The sequence below is a fragment of the Zootoca vivipara genome, chromosome 8, assembly GCF_965207765.1.
Source record: "Zootoca vivipara chromosome 8, rZooViv2.hap1.1, whole genome shotgun sequence".
NCBI lineage: Eukaryota > Metazoa > Chordata > Lepidosauria > Squamata > Lacertidae > Zootoca > Zootoca vivipara.
This window is the reverse complement of record NC_142591.1, coordinates 61,184,710-61,198,526: the sequence shown is the minus strand read 5'-3', so window position 1 is coordinate 61,198,526 and position 13,817 is coordinate 61,184,710. Positions and strand designations below refer to the sequence as shown.

Sequence of the window (13,817 nt, the reverse complement as noted above, 5' to 3'; positions counted from 1 at the left end):
CAGTTTCGAACTCCCTGTCGTGACATTAAGGTGTCTTTGGTTTAATATATGCAAGACCTTCTTTCTGCCAGTTGCAAAACAAATCAGAAAACTATTGCTCTCGACATTTCAAAAAGATATCAAATTAGGGAGAAGACCCTTATTACACAACATTATTACAACAACAACATAGCCCCAATTTTTCATGCATTTTGGCTTTCCTGAAGCTGTGCCTGTACAATGTACTTGGGAGATTAAAGACTTGTCTGGCGTGTATTATTTTTATCAAGTCAGTTTTACTTAGTCAAAAATCAATTTTGTGTTTATTTTTAGCTTGCTGAATCAGATGAGATTGAAAATATTGCTTAACCAGGTTCAAAGAACTGGAAAAGATTGCACATTGATGCAAAGCAGCTTTTTCTTTAAAGGCACGATGTGACAGACTGAGTCATTAAGATTAGCTTTTATCTCATGCACACATTGGCGCTCAGCAATTTTAGACCTCTTTCTGCATTGCCATACTGTGTTTTTAACGGAAAGTATATTAAATCAACAGAGCACCTAATCCAACAGAACAAGACTGGCCCAGTGGCCAAGATACCAAAGGAGATTTGGATGGAGTCATTTTGTTTCCCCAAACTTACACCCGTGCAAGCAAGATGCCAGTATTCATCACTATCAAATCAGGCACAAGCTTTGACCTTAAAATTGTCCTTTTTATTATCTCAGCTTAATTTATGCTAATGTAGTCTTTGCCTGCTTAGCTTACAATTCAGTCTATTAATAACATGTCCTTCAGTTGCTATATTCCCTTTAGGTGACCTGTTTCTGATAAAGGTAAAGGATCAGCACAATCTTAGCCATTACGATTCAACATTTTTGGGTGGATTCAAACTAAAATGATACTAGTGGAAGCGTTGCTGTGTAATCCTTGCTGAATGATAAACACCTGAACTTAACAAGGATGGTGTACAAGACTCCAGTGACACTGTAGGAGACCACAGAGGACAGGTGAAAAATTCTGAATGACCTTGATAGGCTGGGAGAGGGTTATAAATGAGCTGGGAGTACTGGCATTAAATTGAAGAAGCTGAATAGTTGCACAATGTGAATCAATTTAAGCACGTTAACACAAAAGTGGACATAATTGGCTGAATTTAAAACTGACTTTAGAGTCCACCTACATGGTGCCAGTTTGGTGGGAAAGGGAAGGAACTTCTTGGTGCCTACTGAAGACATAAAAAAAATCTAGCAGGCATTTTAATCAAAGTTTGAATTTATAGTTCTAACTGATTTTAACTTTTTTAAAAAATATTATAGCCTCGTACAGTAAACTGCTTAGAGATTATTGCAGATAAGCAATATATAAATTGTTTAAATGAGTAAATTACAAAGTGGCTTTCACTGGTCTCCCTTCCCTCAGAGGGCCCACCTCCTCCTGCTGCCTCTGACCATTCATGTGCCTCCTCCTCTGGGCCCAGTGAGCACCACCTCCAAGAGAGAGACAAAGTGTATATGAGGTTATTGCTTCTTTTCCTTGCTGACTTCCTTGCAGAGGGCAGATGAGCAGGCAACAAGAGAAAGGGAAGGAGAAGGAGGGCCACAAAGGGTGGGGGGACAACAGTGGGACAAGAAGGTGCCGAATGAATCCTGATGCAGCTATCACTGCCCATATATTTCAGCTTCTTAAGTCAAGACTCTCCACTTGGTCATCCTTCACCATCTTCCTTTATCTACAGAAGCAAAATGTCATAGTTCTTCTAATAACAAAGGGCCCCTGCGGACTGCTGTGTGACTGCCCCAAATCTTTTGCAGGAGCAAACAGTATTGAAATATGAATCATGTATGACTGCCCCAACAGCACAAATCGACCTGAATGCACAATAAAAAGCATTTCTGGAGGGGGCCCAAAATCTGAAAGATGAGCTTTATAACAGGACTCAATATCAGCAGTGCCATATCATGTGATGGTACCTCAGTGAGGAGGAATGTTTTTGTCGTCGATCTTGCCATGTAATCAGTGCACACAGTGCCTTACTGAGTTCCGTAAGAAACAGACAGGTTCCTGCCTCCCATGAGCTTACAAGATCAAATGGATAGAAGAAAAGCAAGAAAGAGAGGAAAGGACAGACTAAGGGCGGGAGGGAGGGAGGAATCAGGGGCATATATTAAAGGCCACATAGAAAAGGAAGGTTTTGGAGTGGAATCTGAAGGAAGGGGGAAAGGCGGTTAATTTATATGAAAGAAAAGGTTTCAATAATGGGAAGGGGAGAGATTACCTCATAAGTAAAAGAAAATTGCAGAATCTAATCACAAAGGGATATATATGATATCTGAACTTTCCTTTAAGCTGTTTTTCACATGCGTAAGCAGTTTTTCCACATGCATCCTTCCCATAGAATAATGACAATTCTCTTTAGATTTGGGGGAGGAGGGAGGACTTAAAGACTGCTGCAGACATTTGAGTCAATGTTACAAGAGAAAACATTAGACTAAAAGATGTTGGAGGGAAGGGACCTGGCATATCTAGAAGTCTGGAGTGAAAGTCAGGAGCTCTTCCTACAATTGCTGTTTACACAAAAAGAGCTCTGAAATCACAATACCAAAAACTTACTGATATAAGTAAAATGTACATCCAGCTCAACCTTCAAAGGAGCAAGCTGTTTGGTTAGCAGACTTTTAAAAGTGGAAAGATTTACAGTAAGTGGCTGTGTTTATCCTACCTGTGCTTCCTTTCAACCAGTATTCCCTTATGACAGTTTTACTAAGTTGCTTCAGCTCTGCATCAGAAAGTTGATCACTAATGCCAGTAATTACTTTCATTGTCTTATATACGATCTCATGTTCTTCTGGAGATCTTCGAATAGGGCTGCAAAAACAGAGTTACATGGAAGAGAGAATATCATCGGTTTTGCATATGTTCAAGCCATCCATCAGTTGCATAGAAGGGATAATTTCATCAGGTACAGATGTCTGAACTTGTGAAGTTTTAAGAAGGCTGTGAGGAGCCCAAGGTGGTATGCTGGGGGGGGGGGGTTATAGGTGCTGTGGTTCACAAATTCGTTTGGATTAACCTATTCATTTATGCCAGGCATCCCTAAACTGCGGCCCTCCAGTTGTTTTGGCCTACAACTCCCATGATCCCTAGCTAACAGAACCAGTGGTCGGGGATGATGGGAATTGTACTCCAAAACTTCTGGAGGGCCAAAGTTTGGGGATGCCTGAGTTATGCTATGAGGTAGGGATGGGGTGGGGATATAAATAAAGCCCTTGCTTTAAAAGGACTCTCCCCAAAGTTACTGTTAGAGAGAGGGAGAGAGAACGCTCACTGCCAAGGCTTGTTTTGTCTGACAAAAAGTCACACAAATTACAAATAGCAAATAATGTGTTCCAAAGAGACAGTGTGTTTTACAATTTCAATATGTGTACTGGAGGCAACAGGTCGATGCCACTTACTACAAAGGCAGTATTCCTCTAAATAAGGTAAAAGGCAAAAGGGAGAAAGTAAAGGACCCCTGGACGGTTAAGTCCAGTCAAAGGCGACTATGGGGTTGCGGCGCTCATTTCGCTTTCAGGCCGAGGGAGCCGGCTTTTGTCCACAGACAGCTTTCTGGGCCATGTGGTCAGCATGACTAAATCGCTTCTGGTGCAACGGAACACCATGACGGACGCCAGAGCGCACAGAAACACCATTTACCTTCCCGCTGCAGTGGTACTTATTTATCTACTTGCACTGGCATGCTTTCGAACTGCTAGGTTGGCAGGAGCTGGGACAGAGCAATGGGAGCTCACCCCATCATGGGGATTTGAACCACCAACCTTGTGATCGGCAAGCCCAAGAGGCTCAGTGGTTTAGATGTCTAAAGGCTCGTTGCTGGGAGACACAATGGGGAGAGCTGTTGCACTGGGGTCCTGCTTGCAGGATTCCCATTGGCAGCTGGTGGGCTGCTGTGAGAGCAAGATCGGTAGACCATTGCCCTGATCGAGCAAGAGTCTTCTGGTGTTCATAGACACAATGGGACTGTTTAGAAGCAGTGCCACTGCACCATTCAGAATTTAATTCATTTAGTCCATTTTTATCCCTCTTGCAATGCTTTCTTGGCACATTTATTGTCAACGCCCACCGCCCACCTCCTGCCTCACCCCTGTCAAGGTTTCCATGGATGTCCTGGCTGAAGAGTTTTCAGAAGGTAGAACCAACTTGTCAGCAGAATTCTGCCAGCTCAGCTAACAGAGGCAGCTCGAAGCAGAATAATTGCAGTAATACCAAAATGAGCAAGAGGTAAGATGTAGCAATTTAATGCTCCAAATTATAGTATTTAGGGCTCTACACTGGACATTTCCCAAGGAATTCGGAGGAACGGCTTGTACAGTTCCCAGCTGCCAATAAGGCAACTTTTGCCGTCCTTAATGATAAGCCCTTGAAACACCGCAGTGCTTTTCAATTATAGGATGTGTACCCTGAGTGTGTGCTGTCCATCCCTGGAGTCTCTGAAGGCCATAGGCTAAACTGCTGCTCACTGACTATAGACCGAAAGGCTGTGAAATGGCAAGAAATGGAATTGCTTATAGGGAAGCTCAACTATGCAGCACTTCAAAGACCAGGCAGCAGCCTTAGAGGATCTAGTTTGAGACAAACCAACACCAGAATCAAGTGAGCTATAATAATATGCTTCCCTTATGGTCTTGGAACAGACCATCTGCAATACATATTTCTGGAAGGAGTGTATCAGTAAATACTGGAGGATAAAATACGGAATCTATGCCCTGTGCCCTCTGCTCAGCATAGTGGAAACGTCTCCCACCCCACCCGATGGCAAGACATCGCAAGAAATTATAAGAGACAGCTGGCTACTTCGTTGCTGCTGTTTTTAATATTTTTGGAGGGAGAGGGGGACATGATTCTTTGTGCTGTTTTAAAATTGATGCTTGCGAGACTTTGGAGCTGAAAGGTGGGGGCATAAAAATGTTGCAATAAATAAAGCTCTGCATCTGGCTGCAACCTGCTTGAGACACAATTCTGACCTAGATAGCTTTTTGGTTAATCCAGTGTGGCATTTCTACTGTTTCTGTATGCATACAATTTTCTTGTTGACTGCATATACACCATGCATTTAAAGAACATCTAAAGCATGCCCCCCCCCAAAAAAAGAATCCTGAGAACTATTAAGACTGCTGGGAATTGTAGCTCTGTGAAGGGTTAACTACAGTTCCCAGGAATCTTTGGGAGATGATGTGCTTCAAATGCATGATACGTATACAGTGAAATTTTGGAAGTGTGACTTACCACTACTGTACTAATACAAGGATGTATTTCTTTTTCCTTGACCAGTGATGGGCAGCCATCTTCTTTCCAACAATTCCCATCGGAATGGCACTACATCAAGTGCCATCCTCACTGGGCTATTCTCTTCAACTTTAAGAAGGAGCACAGGTGGTCTGTTTCACAGCTGCTTGAAGTGGCAGCAAATCATTTTTTAATTATTATTGTAAAAGGGGGTAACTTCAACAAGGACGCCTCCAATCCACCATACTTTTGCTAGAGATGGACAGTTCCACAAAAACAGGAATATTCAGCCCTGCTCTGCAACTCCCAAAGTCTCAATTTGGTGATGTTTATCAGTACCAGCACTTTGGGTTTTATGAGAGGTCCTCCTGCAAGATATTTTCAATAGGACCACTTCTGAGTGTGCTCTTGCAACTATTACCTGTGAAGGTAGCTCCTCCTGTTTGTTACTGGACCCAGAGAGCTGGTGGATGAGCAACCAAGCAAAGCAATGGTAGTGATCAGGAGGACCAGTCAATGGCTCAGCTTTGGGTAGGAAAGGGCAGGTGAGCAAGCAGTGAATACTGACCTTTGCTGTTGCCACTTGCCTCCCCATCTAGCAGATCCATAGGTGCCAACTCCCAGATTGAAAAATCCGGGATCAGCACCGGAAGTCGCGCTGCGGCCATTTTGGAACTGGGCAGAGCAGCACCGGAAGTTGCTTCTACGCATGATCTGCCCATTTCCAAAATGGCTGCAGCACTAGAAGTCGCCCTGCGGCCATTTTGGAACTGGGCAGAGCAGCACCAGAAGTCACTTCTATGCATGCTCTGCCCATTTCCAAAATGGCTGCAGCGCCAGAAATCGCTTCTGCGCATGTCCAGAGACTCCAGACATGCGCAGAAGGAGCCTCCCCGGGCCAGTAAGAATCTGGGGGATTTACGGGAGGGTTTTAAATCCGAGCTGCCAGCGGGAAATGGCTGGGAAAACGGGGGTTTCCCGGGGAATACGGGAGACTTGGCAGCTATGAGCAGATCACATCAACAGTGAAGAAGAGTAGCAGGGAGCTCTTATTTCTTATGGGTGCTTCTGGATCATGGGGCCTTTGACAGATGTTTGAGGATGCTGGTCTTTAAACTGAATCTCATGTGTGTCCAGTCTAAGGTAGACCCACTAAAACTAATGTTACAGTACCTAAGCTAGCCATGCCCATTGATTTCAACAGGTCTGCTCTGAATATGACTAACTTTGGATAACAGACACACTTTCCTCTTTGACAGACAACTGGACGAAGGCAAAAATTGGCCTGGCCAAAGGAGATTTCAAACTAGTTCAGTGAAATTTCTCCAGGCTTTGGGAACCAGGTTTTAGACACAGAAACACTTCCAAAAGTTGTATCTTGTGAAATAAAGGGAGGCTGGTATGTGTTATAAATGGGAAAGTGTGCAAATACATGTAATACCCTCTGACACAAAGAATCACATAGTCAACAGCACTGGTTGGTCCTAGTCAGCATGAAAGTTCATAGTAGAAAACACAAGCATGGCTTGTGCATCCTAAACCATTTCTTAATCCCTTGTGGTCATTTCTACTTTGTGACTCCCCTGTGAGTCCAGACAAGTCCATTTTTCACCTGCTAGTGTTTAAAAGATTATGTGGGTTAAGCAGAGAAGACAAATGCTTGGCAAAAAAATGCCCAATGTGTTGTTTCATTTGACACCATGTCATCAGATTGCAAATTTTGCAGGAAAAGCACTTAGTAATGTCCTCCTAGCCTGCTATTTTTTAAAAAACCAAGGAACAATTACAGGTAAGTAATTTTCTCTTCCCTGAAATATAGCAATGCATTTTGCCATCATAACCTTTTGGCATTTTATCTTTCGACTAGCAGCCAGACTTAGTGGGGCTGTCAACAAAGGAGTGGAACAGCTAACCAGCCATATATAAAATAAGATATGAATAAATGAAGGCACAATTCCACACCATGGTAACAGTAGAGAAAATTGCAGGTCCTAGCATAGTCACACATCACTGTTGAGACAAAGCCTGTGTATATCAAGTTCTTGAAATTTTCTTGCCTCTGTCCAATATTTTATTTATTGGAAATGGTTTAGCCTGGACTATTGCTTTCATGAAGAATTGTGTTAGGGTGAAACCCCCAAAGGAGACAATGATGCTGAAACATTAACACAATATCCTGTAACTAAAAAGGCCTACACTGTAAAGTAGTGGGGAAACACTATAGACAAAGGAATGAGATAAGTTTGTCACCTCTATTTCAGCATTATTTGCAATATGCACCACACCCTTTTCCAATCAATGTTAGGGATGACACCAACACGGAAGGGATAAGAGCAGAGCTCAAGGACACTAAATTATGAGGAATGCAGATAGTATCAAATGGGGAACAGATAGTAATATAACATTACAATGCAAGGTTGTTTTTCTTAAATATGACCTTGAATTTTATGCACATAAATTGAATGCACAGCAACATTTTCATGGTTTGATTTGATTTGGTATTTGTTTTCTGCTTTTCCAACAATGATGTTGAGCTCAAACTGTCTCACAATAAAAACAGCATTAAAATTAACAAACATTTCAATCATTATAATACAAACTCAAAGGGATTGTAACATATCTCTCATGATACAAGTTGTTGTTGTTGTTGTTTAGTCATTTAGTCGTGTCCGACTCTTTGTGACCCCATGGACCAGAGCACGCCAGGCACTCCTGTCTTCCACTGCCTCCTGCAGTTTGGTCAGACTCATGTTGGTAGCTTCGAGAACACTGTCCAACCATCTCATCCTCTGTGGTCCCCTACTCCTTGTGCTCTCAATCTTTCCCAGCATCAGGGTTTTTTCCAGGGAGTCTTCTCTTCTCATAAGGTGGCCAAAGTATTGCATGAACCCAAATCAGGCGCTTTTCATGGCTAAACAAAATACTTTTGATAAATACAATTGTATTTGCCTTCCGTTTCAGTATGGGAGGTAGGAAAACATTCATACACATATTAAATAATAATAATTTATTATTTATACCCCACCCATCTGGCTGGGTTTCCCCAGCCACTCTGGGCGGCTTCCAACAGAAATATTAAAATACACTAATTTCTTAAAGATTAAAAGCTTCCCTAAACAGGGCTGCCTTCAGAAAGAAAGATTGAAAGCTGTTATACAATAAGGACTTAAAGCTTATTGGATGACTTTGGCCCAGCCACTCATTCAGGGCAAAATTGCCAATTTTATTTTCCCAAACTTGGGTTGTATCCAGTGCTAATCCTAATTTCATTAGACCCACTGGATTTAATACAAATAAAAATACTAATTTACGTCCATTCATTTCAATGCATGTACCTTCTAAGTAAAACCTAGCCCTTATGGAAATTTGTCAGCATTTTAGTTTGCATTTATTCTAACAGACATATTTTATAAGCATTTTTGCCGATATAACCTACACGTGTTGAAAATATATATTAATAGTTACTAAACTTTTTATTGTAACAAATGTAATGTATTCAAATAGCTAGGTTTACAAGGTTTACAAATCCCAGCATGCATTATCAGGGCAATATTATGTAATTGCATTTGACTCAAAGTGTGACGACAGGTACTGCGGAAATAGTTGGAGAACTAGTAAAAATCTCACTGCCTAATTTTGCAGTGATAGAATATGAGGTGAGCCATAAAACCATGTTAAACATCTGATCTAAATTGTGTTTGACTAGTATACTTTGGAAACTGTCAACCATTATTCACACATTAGTGGCAGTTCTAACGGTATTAAGCCTGACTCATAAATATGCAGTAATGACATTTTAAGCTTTTCCCCTGGCTGTGGAAAGAGACTCAGGCAGCCCAATCCTATGAATGCTTGCATTGAAGGATGCTCCAAGGGAAATTAAACCCAAATAAGCATTCATAGGATTGCATGTATAGGATGGCATGTTACCGAATAATATAGACAAGTGGGAGGACCTGCAACAAAATATTGCAGTGTAGACAGCTCCTGCTTCAGCCCACTTTGTATTTATTCAGAGTGCTCCATTCCATTCCACCTCATCTTGGTTTTCCCTCCCTTAGTACAGAACATGCTGAGACCACTAAGCAGGCTCAGTCTTGATGGTGGAATTTACGATTTCTCCCCAAATATTTTTTTCTACTTCTTCAAATCCTCAGAGCAGGGTCAGGGCCAATTCTGGGAGTGTGTATGAGGTGGGGGTCATCATTCGGTCTAGGCCTTATGCTCCAAAGGGGCTTCAAATGTAGACATGTCTTAATTTTTTGGTGTTCGATATATTTTGCCAGTTACTTTTATGAACATCAGACCAAAATGTGGCACACACACTATCAGCTACAAAAGTCTTTGTTAAATAAAAAATAAAAAACCCAAATTAACATTTATTTGAAGGGGTACCATTTTTGTGTGTTGTCATTTGTAATTTTTATTATAGCTAGGGAATCTCAAAGGTTGGACATGGCCAAGTCCACTCTGAACCTCTGAGAGGGCCTGCTATTAGTAAGTATGATTTGCACCTCAGTTTAGGTTCGTCTGACATGGGGAACTGGCAGGAGCTGATCTCTGCAATCTCTCTACAATCATTCTCTCTCCCTCCCTCTCTCTCTCTACTAAATAAATAGACCTACATATATGATCAGCTTGGATTTATATTCAAGGAAGCAAACTATAAAGATATGGCTGAATGAATTATGTTCAAAATGGGTGGCAGGGCCAATGTAACTAATATTAAGCACAACACATTTCAGGAGGTTTGGTGGTCCATTGGAAGTTGCTTGGTGCAAATCTGATTCTGAGACCAGGAAAACAAAATATACGGCCATTTTACTGTACTGTCTTCATTCTTCATCAACCTGGTGCCTTCCAGATGCTTTGGATTACAACTCCCATCAGCCCCAGCTGAAGGGCTCCAGGTTGGTGAAGCCTGTCTTAATTCAAAGAACAGTCCGCATTGCTGTCCAGACATAAGCTTCCACTATATATGGGATTCCTCGTTCACTTCAGTGATAGTAACAGCAGCTTGGTACCTGTACCTGAGACCTAGTGAGCTCAAATAGCCATTGTCCTGGGGCTCAGTTTATGTACCGTACCAATTTCTGGTGCATATATCAAATATGTACCTCTTGGTAAAGAAACAGTTCACAACCAAGAAGCTAAGCAAATCATTTCCCTCTAGCTGACACTTAAATGTTTAGTATGTTTTTAAGAGAGAGCAACAAGAGATTTCTAATCGGGGGGAAAACTTGCTCTATTAATCTGCAGTTTTATGAGCTAAATTATTACTGCTGCATGCTATTATAATGATTTGGAAATGCCTCGCTGCTACTGTAAACTGCCTACCAAGGCTTCATGTCAGTGAGAAGTTGCAAAGGTACAATTACAATAAGTGTAAATGGAGGCACTAGGACTAATTTACAAAGGTACTCTAGTCATGCTTGTAGCGCCCTGTCACATTCGTGACCAGATTTCCATCTGACCTTATGCACAGTAGATTCTAGGTTAACTTTAATGTTTTTGGCATATAAGAAATATTCCTCTTTAAAGTTTTATAACCCTCAGAGCTCGAAATTCTCTCCTCATATGTTTTTAACATCAGTCTTGTGTATAATTTGGAGAATGGATTCATAAAACCTGGGAAACCCATCTGGCTGTAAACTTTCCCCTGCTGGCTCACCTCTGCTCCTTTTGCTGGCGGAATTTAAATATGAAAAGATGGCTCCAGCTCCAATGTCATTTCAGAACTCCTTCTATCAACTTAGGTTTCCTGCTTTCTCCCCCCAACACAACAAACTTTTCATTGTTTGCTTTGCAAGGCAGCATTAACATCCCAAAGGCAAATGTCTATATATTTTGTGCATCTGTTGGCTGGACTGCTGGGCTCCAGGATTTTCTGAGCTCTTGGTCTCCCCACCCCCATTTGGGTCCCCTAACCTGTAAGGGGCAGGATGTACAAACTGAGAATGCTCTTAGTTCTCATCTAATCTCCTTGAATAGACTGTGCTAAAGGGAAATAGCAGCACAGTCAGGGCAGTGGGCCCACTGCTTCTCTTTTGGCACTCTGGCAAATGCTCGACCTTACTCCATCCTCTGGAGCAAAAATGGCTTACCCATTGGAATGGAGCCACAACGCTAGCTTCTTGGCAGTGGGGGTCACTGCCACTTACCAATCCCTCTCCTGTCCAGTAAATGGCAGCGAGCCCTCTGCTGAGAAGCTAGCATTGTGGTTCTACCCTACCAGGAAAGCTTATTTTGCTCTGGAGTCAGCCTCTGTGGCACATTTTCTAGCGTTGCATTGGGACAAAAATCCACACACCATTCTAGAAATCTTAGAATGCCCTGAAAGAACTTCCTTGATGTTTTTTTTCTTTGCTTCAGATGACAAATAAATAGCCAAACCAATTCTCCCTGTTGTTTTCTATTTTAAATCTGAAGCTAGTGTTTGCTTTGTTTGAGCAGATGAACAGAAGTTACAATATCTTGTTGTTTTAGGATATAAGATCATGAAAGATAAGATTCTCGTGAACAAATGTATCATTGATCAGAGCTGGTGCAGAGCACTGAATGAGTAGGGAAGTCTCTGGTTCAAAAAACGTTTGAAGGCTTGAAATGAGCTATAAGGAATTCTATGTTTAATTTATTACATATACCTTTCCATGAAGGGACTGGGAGTAGCATGGTAGCCTCACACAAATCATATGAAGCAGCCTGGGCAGGAAGATAATATAGAGCCAAATAAATTATCCACAGGCACTTTGGGAGACTCTGACAACAAGGCAAAGGTTCTGAGGAACTGAAGTCCCCTTCTCCAGTAGGATAAGCCTAAAAAATGAGCTAAGCCTTAAAAAGCCTTTAAAAGCCCCATTCCCCAGTAGGATAAGCCTAAAAACCAGCCTAACAAGCCCATATTTTAGAGATCTTTAAAGACCATTACAATTATGAAGCTAGATTGTTAGGGTCTTGGGCCCTAACAATCCAGCATTTTGCACTCACATGGTGGCTGTCTGCCTACTAGGCAGAAGTTGTGGCTGGGTGCTCTGTGAAATGACTTACTATTTTAGGGATCAAGCTCATTCCCATAAGGTGGCTTGCCCAAAAAGAGTGAGAGATGAAGAGAGGTGTGCAGAGAAGCCATTTTAAGCCCTATGATTGCTGCTCCTTTGTTGTTATGTAGAATGAAGGTTTTGAGGCAGGAGGGTTTCATACTGTGGAAGAGGAAACAGCTTCCTTGAGAGGAACTTGTAGCCCTCCAGATTATGTTGTCCTCCAGCATAGCCAATGGGGATTCTGGTAATAGAGATGCCATCATAAGGAACATAGAGAGATGGATGTGTTATGGGTGTGTTGATGGTATGGTGACTTTCCTGTCTAGTGTTCAATGAATATGGACATAATGTGCTGTGGGAACAGCCTGATAACAAAAGCAGGGTAGGAATCAGTGACTGTGGTATATGTTGACACCCACAACACCACAACAGACATTATTGAGGTCCTGAAAGAAAAAATGGAGTTGCTTGATAAGGCAAAGTTCAGAATCTCCAAGGTAGTATCTAAAGAAATGCTACCTGTTGGACCCTGTTCCATACATGCACAGGGTCACCCCGAAATGCAGAGCTGTAGGGTCTCAATGTATAGAGGAGATGGTGGTATTGGGAGGGAAGATTAGATAAAGAAGACAATGGGCAAAAAAGCCTATACAAAATAATATATACTTCCATACACATTTCCATTATTTGCAATGAGCCTTCTGCTTATCTCTAGTGACTAAGGCTGCAGTCTTATATCCATTTACCTGAAATATGTCCTACTGTGCTCAAAAGAGCTTACTTTACTTCTGAGTATAGGGTTGTGCTGTAAGCATACAGGAAGTTGCATATACTGTAGAAGCATTTTGGAAATGAATGCAGAAGCCTCTATTCATGTCTGTGGAACCTGTACATGAGGACTTCAAGGTGAATTGTGCCCTCTAAATTCATGCACAAATAGTAGTCTTCCCATAGCTGAGAAGTAGCTTCTTTTTCCTGATGTGGGCTGCAAGACCTACTGAACTCAAAATGAGTAGACATGAGTTGGATTGCACTGTAAGTATTCCACGGGAATCAAAGCTTTCAAATTCTTACATAATCATGCTTTGGCCCAGTAAAATATATTATCACCATATATGTTTTCATCTCTTTTCTTTTTCCAGAGCAAACATGAGCTGCGTATTAGCCAATCTAGTAAATATCATTTCTACAGAACATTTGAGTGTATGTGTATTAAACACTTAATTCATACATGATTCCAGCATTTCAATTTCCTATGCACTATCTTCCATCAAAGCTAGCTTAAATACCACAGTTTTCCCCAGGCTCCTTTCAGGTAATTGACTGGCTAGTTACACCAACATATATTATCTGCATTATGCCTCCAACCAAGCATTCTGATCTAAAGTTTAGGCAATGGATTCCCAGAGGTTCTTCCTTCCAACAGGCCTGCTATTCCCTTTAGTATAGGGGTTCCCAAACTATGGTCCAGGGACTAGCAGTGGTCCATGAGTTTCAATCAGGTGGTCCTT

General features: G+C 41.7%; 1 protein-coding gene across 1 annotated transcript in view; it reads right to left on the bottom strand.

Annotated features, from left to right (window-relative positions):
• CNBD1 (cyclic nucleotide binding domain containing 1) overlaps nt 1–13,817 on the bottom strand; it is a 132,646-nt gene that overhangs the window by 54,712 nt on the left and 64,117 nt on the right. Inside the window, exon 4 of the mRNA XM_035125618.3 lies at nt 2,703–2,848. Coding sequence (XP_034981509.3) covers nt 2,703–2,848 — 146 coding nt within the window. The remainder of the gene's footprint in view (nt 1–2,702; nt 2,849–13,817) is intronic.